A 20,634-nucleotide genomic window follows, 5' to 3' on the forward strand; every position below is an offset into this window, starting at 1 on the left:
GAATGTGGATGAGAACTTCAATATGTAGGTCACACTATACAAACTATGCATGCAAGGTTAAGTAAGCACCGTCAGAACATTCGGAAAGGTTTTTTACTTCATAGTTTGTCTAAACATTTTCTGACCTGGCATCATAAAAATCTGAATTGACTAAGACTGACAATTATTGACTTTATACCAGATACAGTTCCTGATTGATATAACAGTTTAATCAACAGAGAAAGCTTTTGGATATTCAAGCTTGGTACATTGACCCCTGAGGGATTAAACCTTACTATTGAAAAAGTTATATATAGATAAATATGACAAACATGGTAGATTTTTTAAAAAAACAATTGTATAGCACCATTTATATATATTTTTTATACCATGAAATCAAAAGGACTTATGCTGCCTATCATCAATTACTACATAGATCAGAACAAAAATGATGATCACAAGGTCACTATTAGGTAATGACACAATAAATATTTATTGAAAAAACATCATTTAAAAACCATACTAACCAGGTGAAACAAAGAGATAAAACTCCCACTCATCACAGTCACCCATAATCAACACGCCGCCATAATCAACACGCCGCTGTAGGTGACACAAAGCTGGTATACACAAATCTATCGAGACAGGTGGCTAGTAATAAATAAATAATAGATGAATAAATAGTACCCAGGAGGATCAAAGAATCAGAGAAACAATTGCTCTATGTAATTACAACATATCTCATTGTGTGCCAAAAATCCAAGTCCTAACATGTTGTTCACTCCTGTATTACTCCATCCACCCTTGACTATATCTTACCACAGTGTTCCCCAAGTCCGGTCCTCAACAGCCACCTACAGGTCATGTTTTCAGGATTTCCTTAGTATTGCACAGGTGATAATTGCATCACCTGGACAGGCAAGCATTCAATGACATGTGCAATACTAAGGAAATCCTCAAAACATGACCTGTTGGTGGCTCTTGAGGACCGAGTTGGGGAACACTGTCCTACCACAACGGGTAATATATCCTTCTATGAGACCATGCTCAGATGAAAATAATCCAGTACAATTACCTTAAGATGACCGTGGTAGATAATGCCACTAACACCCGTAGCAGCGCGTCCGCCCCGATGCACGTTTTGGACTCCTTTCTCAAGGGGCCTCCCATTCATCCACTGTCTCCACTATTTATATCTCCCGGCTGCAGCGTAATATGCCACGCAGCCGGAAGTGACATTCCCTCCCTGAGATGTGACGCGCACCGTTGCCCAGTCAACTGCAACGCCGGCATGCATCGGCGTCACAACGTGGGTGGACCCAGAGCGGGCCCCTACCACGTTACAACACGCCGAAAGCAGGCAGAAGCAGCAGTGAGTGGGCCCAGTGCGCATCAGGGGGAGGAAATGCAGAGACCATGAGTGCACATTTACTCCATCAAAAGCAATGCATACAAATAAAACAGGCATACAACAGTCAGTGGCAATTCACCCATTTACTACATATCACCTTATATTGATACTCATATGTGCATATCATATAAATCACGATGCAATACAATATCTTAGGTCACTGGAGAGTGGAATAGCACATATATTACAACAAAATGGTAACAGTAATTAAGCATAAAGTCTTTATAATTAAACAATGTTATCCAGACTAATGCACTTCATAGCTGTTCCAGAATATATGGGACCATATTATGGGAATATATAATAAAATCTTGAGATGAACTTTTGTTAATGATCAAATACTTATTTTCCACCATAATTTAAAAAATAAATCTTGCCAAATCAGACAAGGTAATTTTCTGGATTTGTTTTCTCAATTTTGACATTCATAGTTGTGGTCTACCTATGATGTCAATTACAGGCCTCTCTAATCTTATTAAGTGGAAGAACTTGCACAATTGGTGGCTGACTAAATACTTTTTTCTCCACTGAATAGAGGAAGTACATCTTAAGAGTAAATAGTCAAACATAAAATTGTATAAACAATCATATAACAATATACATTTTTCATTTTTTGTTTTTGAAATGTTGTTTTAGATCATATATACAATCAGAAATCCTAAAGATGCCGCAGTGTCACTTTATTATTTTTCAATAATGAGCAATTACTACGAAGATCCAGAAAATATGGATAATTTTCTAAAAGGATTCTTAACTGAAAACAGTAAGTAATTATGATTAATATAAACTTACTAAATTGTCAGTTATAAGCATATTCTCTGCTCTCATATTTTATCAATTGCAGTGCCATATGGATCTTGGTTTAATCATGTCAAGGGATGGATGGGATTGCTGGGAAAAGATAACTTTATGTTTCACACCTATGAGGATCTTCAGAAGGTAAATCTTTAATATGAAATTATTGGCATGTAGAGGAAACATTCTTATGATTATCCATTTTAAGTATAGAAATGAACCTCATAAAAAGGTTAAAAATGTAATAGATTTATATCTCACCTTTGCAAAACCAAAATATCAGGAGAATGGATGTTATATCATCCAAATGTGTGATTAAAGAGAGCCTCTTAGCACGATTTTGTAATGTCAAGTAAATACATGGCTGTAATGGCACAGAAATGCAAATTAATACCTTTTAGTTAAGAAATCCACTTTTTGGTTCCTCTTTAATCACCATTTGAATTTTTCTGCTAATTAGATTTTGGTGCACAGGGTCCGGATTGTACACTGGGTGTTCTCCTGGTCTGGTTCTCTGGCTCCTTTGTCTGATTCCTCTTTCTGAAGTGGAGGTTTCAAACAGAGAAGGGTGGTAATTGAAAAAGATAGGTGGAGAAGCCAAGGAATCACAGACAGGAAGAAGAAGACTCAGTGTTCAGTTTGACCCTTTGCCGCAAAACCTATTTAGCTGAAAAATTCAAATGGTGATTAAAGAAGAAAAACAAAGTCAACAAAATGTATTTCTTCACCAAAGTAGGGATCCAAGGGGTATCATTTCTCCTTGTGTAGAATGCCGCAATGAGGAGACTTTGAAGCTGCAATGCTCCTCTGGGAAATATGCAGAGACAATTTGCATATTTCCCAGAGGAACATTGTGGCTTGCAAGTCTCCTCATTCCAACTTGTTTGACATGCCAATCTCAGCAAGGAAAAACATTACCCCTTAGATCTCGGTCAGATAACTCTCTGTTAAATACGCCTATTTTGCACAATAATTTAATCAGGACTATTCACCAGGTGCGTTACTCTTAAAGAAAACATGTCATGATATTTTCATGAAAAATATAGTGGTTTATTAAATTGTGAACAGAAATACCACATTGCAGCAAAACATAAAAATAGATGAAATAGTTACGAACAGATTGTCCATTTGTTCCTATCAGCACTTGTTTGTCGTTTCTGAGATGGAGTAGAAGTCATATTTCTTTCATGGAGTAGAATCATGGCTACCAGCTGCTCATTCCTTGTGACTTGTCTGACGTCCATGGAGAATGATGGTGAAGGCAGGAGGTGACAGCCCCCACGTGACCAACCCCCACCCTCCTAAGAGACATAATATATATATATATATGTCCCACAGACCACATGTCCTCTCTATATGGTGGTAACTTATACTCTGAGCTATATATTCATAAATAGCTTTTGTAATGTCAGCAAGAGGCAATGTGCTCAGTACAGAATTGAGAATATGAATAATTCAATTAATAATTAATATGTAACAATTCCCCTTTTGAGGGTGACAGACACTGATTGGAACCCTCAAAGTAAATATATTAATAATAAGATCTTCTTTCTTCTTTTCCTCTTCTTTGGCAAAATAATTTAATGTTCATAATAATATAAATAAGAATAAAAATAATATTGTTATACGTACTCAATAACATAATGATATGTTAATTCATGTTATGGTAAGCTGTGACCAATATTCATATAAAATATATAATTATACTTCCCTATACATGATTGAAACATCTCTGGTCTGATGTCATCTGGTCTTCATCTTGATGTCTTCTTGGTTCTTTTAAAACAATCTTTATTATAATTCTTTTGAAATAGATGGTAGCATGTAGATTTTGTAGAGACTGTGTCATATGTCAATCAAAGTCCATAAATTCAAATGTTGATAAGAAAACAAAGTTCATAGATGAAATGTAGCTTTAATATCTGTGCAGTGTCACCTGGACACACCTGGACTTACATTGGCTCACCTTGTAAATCATCTTGAATCCTATCATCCGCACTGGTCTTGGAACAGGTGTGACGTCTTTGGTCAGCACAGCAAGGGTTAAATTGACTCTTCCTTGCTAAACATAGCACCATAACCAGTCTTTAGTGCACAGGACACATGTCAGGGTCATAGTGTCCTGACAATTACCTGATTTTTCACCAGCTTTCATGGAAGTCTTGTAGGTGATAGGAAACCACTGGAACATGATAAAAATGTAATAACAGTTCATCTTAACATCATAGGATCATCGTCCTCTCCAATTGTGGTTGTTAGTTAGATACTGTACTCATAGTTGTCAGTGATAGATGCTGCAGTTGTGATTGTCAGTGGTGACATGAATTGTATTTGACACAGTCTATGATTACTCAGAAATCATATAGCATTGTTACCTTGTGGAACTTCTGGATAGCGTCTTTTTCTTCTTGCAACTTTTAAGAATCAATTGAATTTAGAAACATGAAAAGTCTTTATTAACGTAACTTCTGTATCTTGATTGAAGTCTTCATTCCCTATTCTATACCAAATCATGTAATTTACCTAACTTATATTTTCACAGCGTACCATAGCAATCAATAATATCCATATAATTATTATCAGAATATCAATATGGAATTCATATTTGGAAAAATAAAATAATAATTATGAATGCTAATACATTATTAACTATATTCTTCATGTGATAGGACATTTTTATGTCATAGGTGTAATTTCTTTTTGAACCCATAGATAGATGTCAGTGTGTATTTTATGTAACAAGTGTTTCCATCTTTATTACTAAAACTTTATTAATAAACTATATCTATTAGACCAATAATATGTAAGAATGTATAGCCATGAACCAAAACAAAAATATATATGAATAAATGAATGAATGAGTGAAAGAATTGTTGTATTTAACTCAGAATTAAAACACTTCTCTTATAATTAAACCATATGATCACTATATTTAATGAAGCAATATTCTTGTACTAGAGATTACTTTATTAAATATTGATTTTTTTTCTTCTTGAGTTAAAAAATAAAAATGAAGAAAAATGTAATAAGAAAAAATGAAAAATGAAAAATAAAAATGAAAATAAGGCCTTTATATGTTGATGACAAATGCTGAGGTTATGTCTCAGTAACACATTCCCTTAATATTTTTATCATTTAAATGTTTTCATACTTGTCATAACTTTGTAGTACCAAAATATTGAAATTATGTAACTTTACACATAATACCCTTCAGTAGAGTAAAAAAATGACTTTTATAATACTTAATGTTATTATACCCAATAGTGCCTTATTAATTTTTCTTCTTTATTAAAATGTGTGAAGAAGAGGTATTGATGAAATTTGATGATTAATTATTATATTACTAGATGGCAGCCCGATTCTAAAGAATCGGGAGTCTAGAATCCATATATACTTTATTTATTCAAAGTAAGAATAACACAATTAATAAATAATAGTAAGAAAGAACAAAAAATGGCTGCACTCACCAGCTCTTGACAATTCTTGACAGTACGGCACATTTCGGATTGGTCGCTCGCGGCAGGCGGCAACCAATCAGAAAAGTGCCGTGCACCACGAAGGCATATATCTTTGTCCACCCTGAGCAGGTGTAGGACGCTGGTGACGTCACTTATCTCCGGACATTATCTCCGGACAAAGCCACGGAAGTTGGCACAAATTGCCGGAAGTAGTATTCTAGGCAATTATATATTAGATTTTAATGTTATCAGTGTTTACCTTTGAACGTTTATATTGTATTGTCCTGTCACCAGCCATGTGTACGATTATCAGCCGAAAGCCTCTCTGGAACCAATAATCACCCCATGTAAAGGTATCTTTATAAGTTAAAGATTCAGAATACTATGACTTTTATCATATCCTGAACAGTCAAGTTTTTTATGAACCGTTAAGGTTTTCTGGTTGAAGTAAAAAAAACTGAGTGTTTACAGTTTGAAACCATAAAATGTTGAAAAATTATGTCATTCTTGAGTATATCACTCAATGGTGCTCATAAACGTGTCAAATTTGATCTATAATATACTTTAATATACGTTACTTTAATCTTTAATATACTTAAGAACAGGGCCCCAGACATCACACAGGGGGTCTGAAACACCGCACAGTGGTCCAAAATATTGCTGTGCTCTGCCTGGGGCCCCATATGCTGCCTGGGGCCCCTGTGCTCTGCCTGGGGCCCCATATGCTGCCTGGGGCCCCTGTGCTCTGCCTGGGGCCCCATGTTCTGCCTGGGGCCCCTGTGCTCTGCCTGGGGCCACTGTGCTCTGCCTGGGGCCCCATATGCTGCCTGGGGCCCCTGTGCTCTGCCTGGGGCCCCATAGGCTGCCTGGGGCCCCTGTGCTCTGCCTGGGGCCCCATAGGCTGCCTGGGGCCCCTGTGCTCTGCCTGGGGCCACTGTGCTCTGCCTGGGGCCCCATATGCTGCCTGGGGCCCCTGTGCTCTGCCTGGGGCCCCATATGCTGCCTGGGGCCCCTGTGCTCTGCCTGGGGCCCCATGTTCTGCCTGGGGCCCCTGTGCTCTGCCTGGGGCCACTGTGTTCTGCCTGGGGCCCCATGTTCTGCCTGGGGCCACTGTGCTCTGCCTGGGGCCCCATAAGCTGCCTGGGGCCCCTGTGCTCTGCCTGGGACCACTGTGCTCTGCCTGGGGCCCCATATGCTGCCTGGGGCCCCTGTGCTCTGCCTGGGGCCACTGTGCTCTGCCTGGGGCCCCATATGCTGCCTGGGGCCACTGTGCTCTGCCTGGGGCCCCATATGCTGCCTGGGGCCCCTGTGCTCTGCCTGCGGCCCCATATGCTGCCTGGGGCCCCTGTGCTCTGCCTGGGACCACTGTGCTCTGCCTGGGGCCCCATAGGCTGCCTGGGGCCCCTGTGCTCTACCTGGGACCACTGTGATCTGCACAGGTTCTGATGGTATTTTACCTGCTAGAGCTGCTCCTCGGATCCATTCGCTATTCTCAGCACTCACTTTATTTGTTTAGGAGATGCTTCTTACAGTGTGCAGATTCAGTATTTATGCTTAGCATTATTGGTTATTTTAAATTGTCTTTTCCTTTGGGCGTTTTTCCGGCAGTGGTGTGTTCAGATCATCTGGACTTGTTTTGTCCTTCCCCAGCCACTCTCCTACATCTTGTTGGCTGCTGGCATTCATTGGCATGTTTTCTTTTCCCCTCACTGTTTTTGTCCATGTATAATTATTGCTCTTTTGTGTATTTGACACTTAAATAAAATTTATTCTAGTTTTGGTACCTCTTTCTGCTTGGTTGCTCTTTTGTTATTCATTAGCGTCCTTACCATCTTGCAACTTAGCACATTATTTATAGGTTTATGCACTGGGACCACTGTGCTCTGCCTGGGGCCCCATATGCTGGCTGGGGCCCCTGTGCTCTGCCTGGGGCCCCATAGGCTGCCTGGGGACCCTGTGCTCTACCTGGGACCACTGTGCTCTGCCTGGGGCCCCATATGCTGCCTGGGGCCCCTGTGCTCGGCCTGGGGCCCCTGTGCTCTGCCTGGGGCCCCATGTTCTGCCTGGGGCCCCTGTGCTCTGCCTGGGGCCACTGTGCTCTGCCTGGGGCCCCATATGCTGCCTGGGGCCCCTGTGCTCTGCCTGGGGCCCCATATGCTGCCTGGGGCCCCTGTGCTCTGCCTGGGGCCACTGTGCTCTGCCTGGGGCCCCATAGGCTGCCTGGGGCCCCTGTGCTCTGCCTGGGACCACTGTGCTCTGCCTGGGGCCCCATATGCTGCCTGGGGCCCCTGTGCTCTGCCTGGGGCCACTGTGCTCTGCCTGGGGCCCCATATGCTGCCTGGGGCCCCTGTGCTCTGCCTGGGTGTAGGACACTTGTGACGTCACTTATCTCCGGACATTAGCTCCGGACATTATCTCCGGACATTAGCTCCGGACATTAGCTCCGGACAAAGCCACGGAAGTTGGCACAAATTGCAGGAAGTAGTATTCTAGGCAATTATATATTAGATGGGCATTTCCTGAAGGAAATACATGGTGCTTGAACAGCGCTACCAGCTTTACAGCAGCACTTTTCACACACGGGACTGGGGGGCGCGCTTACTTTTGCACCCGGGGCCGGGGGCGCGCTTACTTTTGCACCCGGGGGCGCACTTACTTTTGCACCCGGGGGCGCACTTACTTTTGCACCCGGGGGCGCACTTACTTTTGCACCCGGGGGCGCACTTAATTTTGGGGCCGCACTTACTTTTGGTGGGCGGGGACCCTCGGCCTCCTATTTGGTTGGTGGGGCCCCTCGTCCTCCGATTTGGTGGGTGGGGACCCTCGTCCTCCGATTTGGTGGGCGGGGACCGGCCTCCGATTTGGTGGGCGGGGACCCTCGACCTCCGATTTGGCGGGCGGGGCCCCTCGGCGTCCGATTTGGCGGGCGGGGACCCTCGGCCTCCGATTTGGTGGGCGGGGCCCCTCGGCCTCCGATTTGGTGGGCGGGGCCCCTCGGCCTCCGATTTGGTGGGCGGGGCCCCTCGGCCTCCGATTTGGTGGGCGGGGACCCTCGGCCTCCGATTTAGTGGGCGGGGACCCTCGGCCTCCGATTTGGTGGGCGGGGACCCTCGGCCTCCGATTTGGTGGGCGGGGACCCTCGGCCTCCGATTTGGTGGGCGGGGACCCTCGGCCTCCGATTTGGTGGGCGGGGACCCTCGGCCTCCGATTTGGTGGGCGGGGACCCTCGGCCTCCGATTTGGTGGGTGGGGACCCTCGGCCTCCGATTTGGTGGGCGGGGACCCTCGGCCTCCGATTTGGTGGGCGGGGACCCTCGGCCTCCGATTTGGTTGGCGGGGACCCTCGGCCTCCGATTTGGTGGGCGGGGACCCTCGGCCTCCGATTTGGTGGGCGGGGACCCTCGGCCTCCGATTTGGTTGGCGGGGCCCCTTATCCTCCGATTTGGTGGGCGGGGACTCTCGGCCTCCGATTTGGTGAGCGGGGACCCTCGGCCTCCGATTTGGTGCCTCCGATTTGGTTGGCGGGTCCCCTCGGCCTCCGATTTGGTGGGTGGGGACCCTCGGCCTCCAATTTGGTGGGCGGGGCCCCTCGGCCTCCGATTTGGTTGGGGGGGCCCCTCGGCCTCCGATTTGGTGGGCGGGGCCCCTCGGCCTCCGATTTGGTGGGCGGGGACCCTCGGCCTCCGATTTGGTTGGCGGGGACCCTCGGCCTCCGATTTGGTGGTCGGGGCCCCTCGGCCTCCGATTTGGTGGTCGGGGCCCCTCGGCCTCCGATTTGGTGGGCGGGGACCCTCGGCCTCCGATTTGGTGGGCGGGGACCCTCGGCCTCCAATTTGGTGGGCGGGGACCCTCGGCCTCCAATTTGGTGGGCGGGGACCCTCGGCCTCCAATTTGGTGGGCGGGGCCGGGCCCCTCGGCCTCCGGTTTGGTGGGCGGGGCCGCTCGGCCTTCGATTTGGTTGGCGGGGCTCCTCGGCCTCCGATTTGGTTGGCGGGGCCCCTCGGCCTCCGATTTGGTGTGTGCTCTGCCTGGGGCCACTGTGCTCTGCCTGGGGCCCCATATGCTGCCTGGCGCCCCTGTGCTCTGCCTGGGGTCCCATATGCTGCCTGGGGCCCCTATGCTCTGCCTGGGGCCCCATATGCTGCCTGGGGCCCCTGTGCTCTGCCTGGGGCCCCTGTGCTCTGCCTGGGGCCCCATGTTCTGCCTGGGGCCCCTGTGCTCTGCCTGGGGCCACTGTGCTCTGCCTGGGTGTAGGACACTGGTGACGTCACTTATCTCCGGACATTAGCTCCGGACATTAGCTCCGGACATTAGCTCCGGACATTAGCTCCGGACATTAGCTCCGGACAATAGCTCCGGACAAAGCCACGGAAGTTGGCACAAATTGCAGGAAGTAGTATTCTAGGCAATTATATATTAGATGTGATGATATTTTATGAAAAAATTCATTTGTAAAAACCAAAATTAAAAATAATTAATGTTATAACTGTCATTTCAGCATTATGCCATATATTTGTTTGAAGATGTTTACCCATCTATGTAACTAAAAAAAACACTAAATACCATAAAATTATCATTTGGACAAATGTTCTAAATGTAGATTTTCTTTATAAACCATATTGATGTGTGATTGCACTTATTCACTATTAACTAAATCAAGAAATAATAATTACTAAAGAAATATAGAAATATTTGTTGAGTAAATAATTTTTCATAGAATACAATGAGGCCTCTCTCATACTGTACATACACATTCCACGTTATTCACTCTTACGTTAAATTCACTCTTAGCAGCTGCTAAAACATTCATCTGTCATATGTCACAGACTGTGACACACATAGAAGCTGAAACTACATATTTCACATACAAAGAATAAGAATATGTGTATATTAACCCAAAATATGGTATCCTAATTATCAATGCGCATTGTAAACTATTAAATTTAATATTTTAATATTTATTTGAATATTCCCCAAATACACATAACCTAACACTTTGTAAAACATCTATAGATAGGAAAGCTTATAAGAACTTGACCTTTGACTTGCAAAGGCTGAGGAGCTTCAAAAGTTTCTTCTTTCTAAGGTTACAAGGTTTAAACTAAAACAAGGGTATATGGTATCCTTATTTTTAACCCACAGTTGTCACATGTCATGCACCATGCAGTGGAAAAAAAAACAAGTTTTAGATTGTTACAGGAAAAAATTACAGTACACAAATTTTAAATTGTTATGTATTATTTCTTTTAAGTGTTAAATATATAAATCATGCAGTTATTATAACTTCCTGTGTAAATAAAAAATGTTTAGAATTGAGAGTCCTCAGTGGTTGATACCTTTTAATGGCTAACTGAAAAGGTGGTAACAAATTGCAAGCTTTCGAGACTACACAGGTCTCTCTTTATCAGGCAAAGACTAAAAGAAATTCTGAAGAATCACATATTTATGCACAACACAGCACAGAAAAAAAAACAAAACACGGTAACACGGAACCAAGATATACACTCACCGGCCACTTTATTAGGTACACCATGCTAGTAACGGGTTGGACCCCCTTTTGCCTTCAGAACTGCCTCAATTCTTCGTGGCATAGATTCAACAAGGTGCTGGAAGCATTCCTCAGAGATTTTGGTCCATATTGACATGATGGCATCACACAGTTGCCGCAGATTTGTCGGCTGCACATCCCAAAGATGCTCCATACAAGGCAGGATGGATCCATGCTTTCATGTTGTTTACGCCAAATTCTGACCCTACCATCCGAATGTCGCAGCAGAAATCGAGACTCATCAGACCAAGCAACGTTTTTCCAATCTTCTACTGTCCAATTTCGATGAGCTTGTACAAATTGTAGCCTCAGTTTCCTGTTCTTAGCTGAAAGGAGTGGTACCCGGTGTGGTCTTCTGCTGCTGTAGCCCATCTGCCTCAAAGTTCGACGCACTGTGCGTTCAGAGATGCTCTTAGGCCTACCTTGGTTGTAACGGGTGGCGATTTGAGTCACTGTTGCCTTTCTATCAGCTCGAACCAGTCTGCCAATTCTCCTCTGACCTCTGGCATCAACAAGGCATTTCCGCCCACAGAACTGCCGCTCACTGGATTTTTTTTCTTTTTCGGACCATTCTCTGTAAACCCTAGAGATGGTTGTGCGTGAAAATCCCAGTAGATCAGCAGTTTCTGAAATACTCAGACCAGCCCTTCTGGCACCAACAACCATGCCACGTTCAAAGGCACTCAAATCACCTTTCTTCCCCATACTGATGCTCGGTTTGAACTGCAGGAGATTGTCTTGACCATGTCTACATGCCTAAATGCACTGAGTTGCCGCCATGTGATTGGCTGATTAGAAATTAAGTGTTAACAAGAAGTTGGACAGGTGTACCTAATAAAGTGGCCGGTGAGTGTATATCTTTCCTGTGTGTAAATTAAGACATAAATCCATGTAAGAGGTGTTTTTTTTTGTTTTATCAATTCCTGTTTTGAAATGAAAATTCTTAGGAAAAATAAAAGATAAATATTAATTTCATATTTATTTAAAAAGCTAAATAATTTAAATATCTTATACTCTTATACATATGTATATATTTAATATATGTATTTAATGTAATTCTAAGTATTATTACTGGAGTAAATTCTAGTTATTTCACTATACATATAAAAATACAGTTAATATAATCTCTACTTATACAAATATGCTACAGTATTTACTGTATACTATATTAATATATATAACTGCAGAATAATATTGTATAAAATAGTTAAATATTAATAAATAATACATTGTATAACTCATTTACACATCATATAATATAATTACATTTTTAGCAAATTCCTAAACCAAAATTTATCTCTGTCAATAATTTGTTGAAAACCTCTATTCAAAATTGCCATTTTTAGACTTATGGATTCTTTGAAGAGCTGTGATAATGGAGTGTTCAGCTCATCCCCCAAGCTCACCTGTTTCTGTCTGTCAATTTCCGTCATCTTTACAGACAGATCTGACCCGTCAGCTTTTAACCATTTCAGAGCAGCTTCAGTGGAGGACTCCTGAATTATTTGATAGTAGGATTGTAGGATAGTAGGATTGTATCACCTTATTAATACGAGATTTGGTGGATGGGTTATCTAGAAGGGACTCGTTCAATTGCCATGACCTGCATGGGGAAAATTGTTTACAAAGAAGTAGATCAGCAGTTACTGTACATAGGAGTGGTCGGAAAAAATTGAGGGGGCTATTTCTGTTTGTTGAATGTTGTGTAATAAAGATCTAGGGGTGAATAGAGAATCGATTCGATGGTACGAGCCATGCGGGTGTGAGAAGAATGTGTAGTCACTAGTGTTGAGCGATACCGTCCGATACTTGAAAGTATCGGTATCGGAAAGTATCGGCCGATACCGGCAAAGTATCGGATCTAATCAGATACCGATACCCGATACCAATACAAGTCAATGGGACTCAAGTATTGGAAGGTATCCCTGATGGTTCCTAGGGTCTGAAGGAGAGGAAACTCTCCTTCAGGCCCTGGGAACCATATTAATGTGTAAAATAAATAATTAAAATAAAAAATATTGATATACTCACATCTCCAACGCAGCCTGGACATCACCGCTGGTAAACGGCAGCCTGCTTTGTTTAAAATGAGCGTGTTCAGTACCTTCCATGATGTCACGGCTTCTGATTGGTCGCGTGCCACTCATGTGACCGCCACGCGACCAATCAGAAGCCGTGACGTCATCCCTCAGGTCCTAAATTCCTAATTCTAGGAATTTAGGACCTGAGAATTACGTCACGGCTTGTGATTGGTCGTGTGGCGGTCACATGGGTGGCCGCGACCAATCACAAGCCGTGACATCATCTAAGGCCCTAAACGCGCTCATTCTTAGGAAGGAAGGCTGCCGGAAAGAAGCCGAGGGTGAGTATATTCCTATTAGGTATATACTCACCCTCGGACGCGCCCTGCTTCTTTCCGGCAGCCTTCCTTTTTAAGAATGAGCGCGTTCAGGGCCTTAGATGATGTCACGGCTTGTGATTGGTCGCGGCCGCCCATGTGACCGCCACGCGACCAATCACAAGCCGTGACGTAATTCTCAGGTCCTAAACTCCTAGAATTAGGAATTTAGGACCTGAGAGATGACGTCACGGCTTCTGATTGGTCGCGTGGCGGTCACATGAGCGGCATGCGACCAATCAGAAGCCGTGACGTCATGGAAGGTACTGAACGCGCTCATTTTAAACAAAGCAGGCTGCCGGTTACCAGCGGTGATGTCCAGGCTGCGTCGGAGAGGTGAGTATATCAATATTTTTCATTTTAATTCTTTATTTTACACATTAATATGGTCCCGATACCGATTCCCGATACAACAAAAGTATCGGATCTCGGTATCGGAATTCCGATACGGCAAGTATCGGCCGATACCCGATACTTGCGGTATCGGAATGCTCAACACTAGTAGTCACATTTAGACGGGTGCATGTAGCGCCATAGGTCTATTAGATTTAGAGAATGTAGAGCGTCTTTCAATCTTACTAAGTCTCTCAGGGAAATCATGCTTTTTTTTCTTTGTTGTATGAATGGAGGGTTCGAGAGCCAGATCAAAGTCTCTACACAAAATGAGCGTGCCCTCTCTGAAATCTCTAATCTTCTTTAACATAGCCAAGAGCCATTTCAATTGTTTCTTGTTTGGTGCATAAATATTGCAAATGGTAACTGCCACACCAGCCATGATTTTATTATTAAAAAGCAGCCTTCTGTGTCCGCCAACTGATCCTGGTGGAGAAATGGAATACCTTTAGCTATGGCTTTTGATTTGGATTGGGGCGAGGTGGCATGGAACCATCTGCCTTAATAAGCTTTCCCAAAAGAGGGAATTATTTTCTCAGTGAAGTGTGTTTCTTGTAGAAGCAGCAGGTCGATACCTTTCTTCTTAAAATCTGAGAGGGTTTGGCTTCTGGTTGTTGGGGAATTGAACCCATTGGTGTTAAATGTGAGTAATTTAAATACCTTCTGGTTGTCAGCAGGGCCGTATTTAGAGTTTCTGCTGCCCTAGGCACTTTTAGTGCTGCCTCCCCCTTTGGCGAGTATGACACTATCTGCAATGACTTTGGCAAAAATCGCTGATGTGAAAGGAGCCTTTTGCAGCAGATTCGGCAGTTTTTCCGCATCTGCCGCGTAACGGATCACTTACGGCAACACTGCGTTCGGCCTCACTCATTCACTATGGGACTTGCAGACATGTGCGGCACTTGCGATTTTGCCGCGATCTGGCAAATGCGGTACTTGCAGCAATGGAAAAAAACTGTCATGTCAGACACTGTCCAGACCAGGTCGTCTGACAGACAGCGGTAATTCCGCGTTTGACCACTGTTTGCTCATTGGCGTCGGCTAGTTTTCGTCTGGCTGCTCCGGGGTTAATTTATCTGATCCTCAGATTGGAAGCTGGGCCATGCCCATTCCCTTTAAATGGTTCTCCTGATTTTTGGGCATCGCCAATTATAGCTTCTGTCTTATCCGTAGTTATCTCGGTCCGGAGTGGAGAGCTGGTTGTTGGAGAATCGTTGCTAGTTGTGTGTATTTTCCTTTGTCTTATTTACTCCTTCCTATATTTGTATTTATTTTGCCCTGCACCTTTATAGTGTATTCCTGATTGACTGCGGCGTGGTGTATATTTTCCTTTATCCTTGTTTGTTATAACTGTGGGTATTGATCTATTGCATTCACAGAGTAGTGGGCGGTGGTGTTCAGTCTAGGGCTAAATCAGGAGTCAGGGTGAGAGTGGAGGCCTGAACATGCACACCTTCAGTGTAAACTTCAGGTAGAGGGTCAGACAGGGTTTCCCTAGTCTGAGGGAAATTGCAGGGGCCCGGGTTATTAGCTCTCGCCCTCCTTGTATCCCCGTGACCTTATAATCGGCCTAACAAAATTAAAAAAAGGGGTTCCTTTTTTTTTCTCTCTTCTCTGTGTTTTGTCATGGATCCCATGACTTCCATAACCCACCAGTTCGAGGAGCTGTCCCTACAGGTCACTGAGTTAAAGGGAGCAGTGCAGCAACAGGGACTAGCAGTATCTAATATACAGGCTGGAGCGACAGGAGGAGTTAATGAGCCCAAGTTTCCTTTGCCTGAAAAATTTGCTGGGGAACGCAGTAAATTTGTTTCTTTTCGTGAAGCTTGCAAACTGTATTTCCGTATGCGCCAGATCTCCTCTGGTAATGAGGCTCAACGTGTGGGCCTAGTGTTGTCATTATTGAGTGGGGATCCCCAAGCATGGGCATTTTCGTTGCCGTCTGATTCTGTTGCATTTAACTCAGTGGAGAGTTTCTTTTCTGGTCTAGGACACATTTACGACGATCCAGACAGAATGGCTCTAGCAGAATCTACGTTACGCACTATTTGCCAGGGGTAATTCGTTATCGTGTACCTAGATGACATCCTCATATATTCTTGCGACCGTGATGCTCATTTAGATCATGTCAGGCAGGTGTTACAGCTTCTCAGAGAGAATAAGCTGTATGCTAAACTTGAGAAATGTGTATTTTTTGCTCAAGAGTTGCCGTTCTTGGGTTATATTGTATCTGCTTCTGGTTTTAAAATGGACGCCGCTAAGGTGCAAGCGGTGCTGCATTGGGAACGTCCTGATAACCTGAAAGCACTTCAGCGGTTCCTTGGGTTTTCTAACTACTGTAGGAAATTTATCAAGGATTTTTCTATCATTGCTAAACCGCTAACTGACATGACTAAAAAGGGTACCAATTTCTCCGTTTGGCCTGAGGCTGCTGTTCGCGCATTTGAATTTCTCAAGAACAGTTTTGTTTCAGCCCCCATTCTTGTGCAGCCAGATGTATCTAAACCCTTTGTAGTGGAAGTCGATGCGTCTGAGGTTGGTGTGGGGTGGTACTATCTACAGGCTCATCCTTGAGTGGTTTGCGTCCGTGCGCCTATTTCTCAAAAAAACTGTCGTCCGCTGAACGTAACTACGATGTAGATTGTGAGCCCTCGCGGGCAGGGTCCTCACTCCTCCTGTACCAGTTATGACATGTATTGTTCAAGATTATTGTACTTGTTTTTATTATGTATACCCCTCCTCACTTGTAAAGCGCCATGGAATAAATGGCGCTATAACAATAAATAACAATAAATAATAATAATAATAATATCGGCAACAGGGAGTTGTTGGCTATTAAGTTGGCCTTTGAGGAATGGCAACACTTCTTGGAGGGGTCGGTACATCAGGTCACTGTTATTAACGACCATAAGAATCTGCTGTATTTGGAGTCTGCCAAGCGTGTGTCTCCCAGGCAGGCTCGCTGGGCATTGTTTTTCACGCGGTTCAACTTTGTTGTCACTTACAGACCAGGGTCTAAAAACACTAAGGCGGATGCTCTGTCCAGGTGTTTTCTGGGGGCAGAACCTCGGGAAGATCCAGTACCCATCCTCCAAAAGGGTGTTGTGGTTTTGGCTCTCACTACCGAGGTTGAGGCTGAGATTGCCGAGGCTCAGGAGGAGGTACCATCTGAGCTTCCCATCAACAAATCTTTTGCACCGCTTCATCTCCGCCTAAAGGTGTTGGTGGAGCATCATGATACTGTCCTGGCTGGCCACCCAGGGGTTAGAGGTACTTTGGAGTTGGTGTCACGTCGGTTTTGGTGGCCCAAAATCCGACAGGACGTGGTCTCATATGTGTCAGCTTGCACCACGTGCGCTAGGGCGAAGGCGTCCCGCTCCCGTCCTGTTGGCACACTACTTCCTCTGGAGGTACCTAGTAAGCCATGGACGGAAATCTCCATGGATTTCATCACTGATTTGCCTCCCTCAGCTGGGAACACGGTCATTTTGGTGATTGTGGATTGGTTTTCAAAACTGTCGCACTTTGTGTCTTTGCCTTCTTTACCTAACGCTAAGACTCTTGCTCAGGTGTTTGTGCAGGAGGTGGTCAGGCTTCATGGAGTTCCATCTGACATCGTGTCAGATAGGGGTACTCAGTTTGTAGCAAAATTTTGGAAAGCATTTTGCTCACGGCTGGGGATCAAGTTGTCTCATTCGTCTGCGTTTCTTCCCCAGTCAAATGGTCAGACCGAGCGTATGAACCAAAATTTGGAGCAGTACTTGCGCTGCTTTGTCTCTGATAACCAGGAGGAGTGGTCTACCTTTCTTCCTTTGGCTGAGTTTGCCATCAATAATCACCACCAGGAGTCATCTGGGGAGTCTCCGTTCTTTTGTGTTTACGGGCTACATCCTCAGTTTTGTACGTTGAGTCAGAGAGGCTCTTCCGGCGTTCCGGAGGAAGACCAGTTAGGAACACAATTGTCATCAGTCTGGAGGAGAGTGAAACAGCGCCTGTTGAGTGTGGGTGCTAGGTACAAACGTGTGGCTGAAAGTAGGCATGTATCAGGTCCGGACCTGAGTGTGGATGACTGGGTGTGGTTATCCACAAAAAACATAAGACTCAAGATACCATCCCTTAAATTGGGTCCACGGTTTATTGGTCCATTTAGGGTCACCGCCATCATTAACCCAGTAGCGTACCGACTGGAGCTCCCTACGGTGTATAAAATACACAACGTGTTCCACAGGTCCCTTAAGAAGGTGGTGGGTTCTGTGGACGCGGCGCCTATGCCACCTCCAGTCTTGGTGGATGGTAACCTAGAATTTGAAGTCTCCAGGGTGGTTGACTCTCGTGTGGTGCACCGCACTTTACAATATTTGGTACACTGGCATGATTATGGGCGTGAGGAGAGGTCCTGGGTACCAGCCTCGGACATTCATGCGGATCGGCTGGTCAGGTGATTTTATCATCTCCATCCAGACAAGCCGGGTCCTATAAGCCGTGAGGGCCCTGGAGTCCCTTGTAGAAGGCGGGGTACTGTCATGTCGGACACTGTCCATACCAGGTCGTCTGACAGACAGCGGTAATTCCGCGTTTGACCACTGTTTGCTCATTGGCGTCGGCTAGTTTTCGTCTGGCTGCTCCGGGGTTAATTTATCTGATCCTCGGATTGGAAGCTGGGCCATACCCATTCCCTTTAAATGGTTCTCCTGATCTTTGGGCATCGCCGATTATAGCTTCTGTCTTATCCGTAGTTATCTCGGTCCGGAGTGGAGAGCTGGTTGTTGGAGAATCGTTGCTGGTGGTGTATTTTCCTTTGTCTTATTTACTCCTTCCTATATTTGTATTTATTTTGCCCTGCACCTTTATAGTGTATTCCTGATTGACTGCGGCGTAGTGTATATTTTCCTTTATCCTTGTTTGTTATAACTGTGGGTATTGATCTATTGCATTCACAGGGTGGTTGGCGGTGGTGTTCAGTCTAGGGCTGAATCAGGAGTCAGGGTGAGGGTGGAGGCCTGAACATGCACACCTTCAGTGTAAACTTCAGGTAGAGGGTCAGACAGGGTTTCCCTAGTCTGAGGGAAATTGCAGGGGCCCGGGTTATTAGCTCTCGCCCTCCTTGTATCCCCGTGACAAAAACACTACTAGCAGTATCTGCAAGTAGCCATCACTACCTGTCCCTGCAGCTTGCTAGCTCATCCCAACCATCCCTCCCTGACCTAAAACTACACTATAAAGCTTTAGAAAAACAATTTATTAACTGACATATTCCATTGACATATAATGAGGGCTCCAGGCTACGGTGTAGACTAGGACGGGCAGTCTCCGGGTCTCCATTCTCTCTGTGCACACCCTCAGTCCCTGCCTCACTGCCTGTGCTGCACTGTGCACAGACATCCCTCCACCGGACCCGGTAATCGCCGCTCGCAGTAGCATACCAGCAGAGGTGTATCTAGGGTTTCTGGCACCAGGGGCAAGAATTTTGGTGACCCCCCTCCGCCAAGGACATATGCGATTTACACACTCAGTCATGTGGCCACGAGCTCCTCTCCCTAATGCTCTCAATGTTCAGTCAAAAACTGAGAGAAGCAGAAGAGAAGCTCGTTGTCACAGGACCATAAGTATGAAAGTCACATATGAGTGAAGTGTCCATGTGACGACTACTGGAACCTGCAGAGCTGAATCCTGACATCGCAGGCTTCTGAATTCTCACAACAAATTGACTGCACTCTTTTAGGATTCTCCCTTGCCGGTGGACAGTCATGTCAGCACAACCATGTGATTTGTATACTTCTGACCACATTCTGACTAGACGTGCCTGGCCTCCCTGAGTTCATTTTCATTGACGGAGGCCACACATGTCTAGTCAGCATGTGACCGCATGTATGTATATCCCCAGCATGAGAGAATTCTGACAGCGTGCAGTGCACACTGTGAGAATTCAGAAGTCTGCAGTCACAAAGAATGACTGCAGACTGATTACAATGCTGGACATCCCCTTTAATGCTCCTAACATAAAAAAGTGAGAGTTAGTTAGTATCACAAATAACATTTACATCCAGGTACCTTATAGATGACGTCGTCTCTGGAGTCATTCTCTTTCTTTTCTTCATCTTGTCCAGACCCCATGATGGGTTTTCTCTTCCACAGCTGTCTCTGCAGACTTCCATCTTCTCCACTCTTTTGCAGAAAATCTCCACATGACGCCCTTAAAGATCCAAGTGTCATTATAATGCTCCTGAATAAAAAATTGCCCCTCACTATATTGTCTGCACAAAATATGACCCCCACACTGTCCCTCTTATGGTACATACTCTTCACACTGACCTCTCCTTTCTATACCGGCCCCCTCTTCACACTGTCCTCTCATACTGTGTCCCCCCTATAGGGCCCAGTATTTATACTCCATATTTATACTCCATCCTCCCACCCTGTGTGCATGGCTCCCCCATCCTCCCACCCTGTGTGCATGGCTCCCCCATCCTCCCACCCTGTGTGCATGGCTCCCCCATCCTCCCACCCTGCGTGCATGGCTCCCCCATCCTCCCACGCTGTGTGCATGGCTCCCCCATTCTCCCACGCTGCGTGCATGGCTCCCCCATTTTCCCACCCTGCGTGCATGGCTCCCCCATCTTCCCACCCTGCGTGCATGGCTCCCCCATCTTCCC

General features: G+C 45.0%; 1 protein-coding gene across 1 annotated transcript in view; it reads left to right on the top strand.

Annotated features, from left to right (window-relative positions):
* Nucleotides 1-20,634, top strand: part of LOC143770144 (sulfotransferase 2B1-like) — a 448,155-nt gene that overhangs the window by 397,456 nt on the left and 30,065 nt on the right. The window contains exons 4-5 of the mRNA XM_077259474.1: nt 2,027-2,153; nt 2,235-2,329. Coding sequence (XP_077115589.1) covers nt 2,027-2,153; nt 2,235-2,329 — 222 coding nt within the window. The remainder of the gene's footprint in view (nt 1-2,026; nt 2,154-2,234; nt 2,330-20,634) is intronic.

Source organism: Ranitomeya variabilis, chromosome 4, assembly GCF_051348905.1.
Source record: "Ranitomeya variabilis isolate aRanVar5 chromosome 4, aRanVar5.hap1, whole genome shotgun sequence".
NCBI lineage: Eukaryota > Metazoa > Chordata > Amphibia > Anura > Dendrobatidae > Ranitomeya > Ranitomeya variabilis.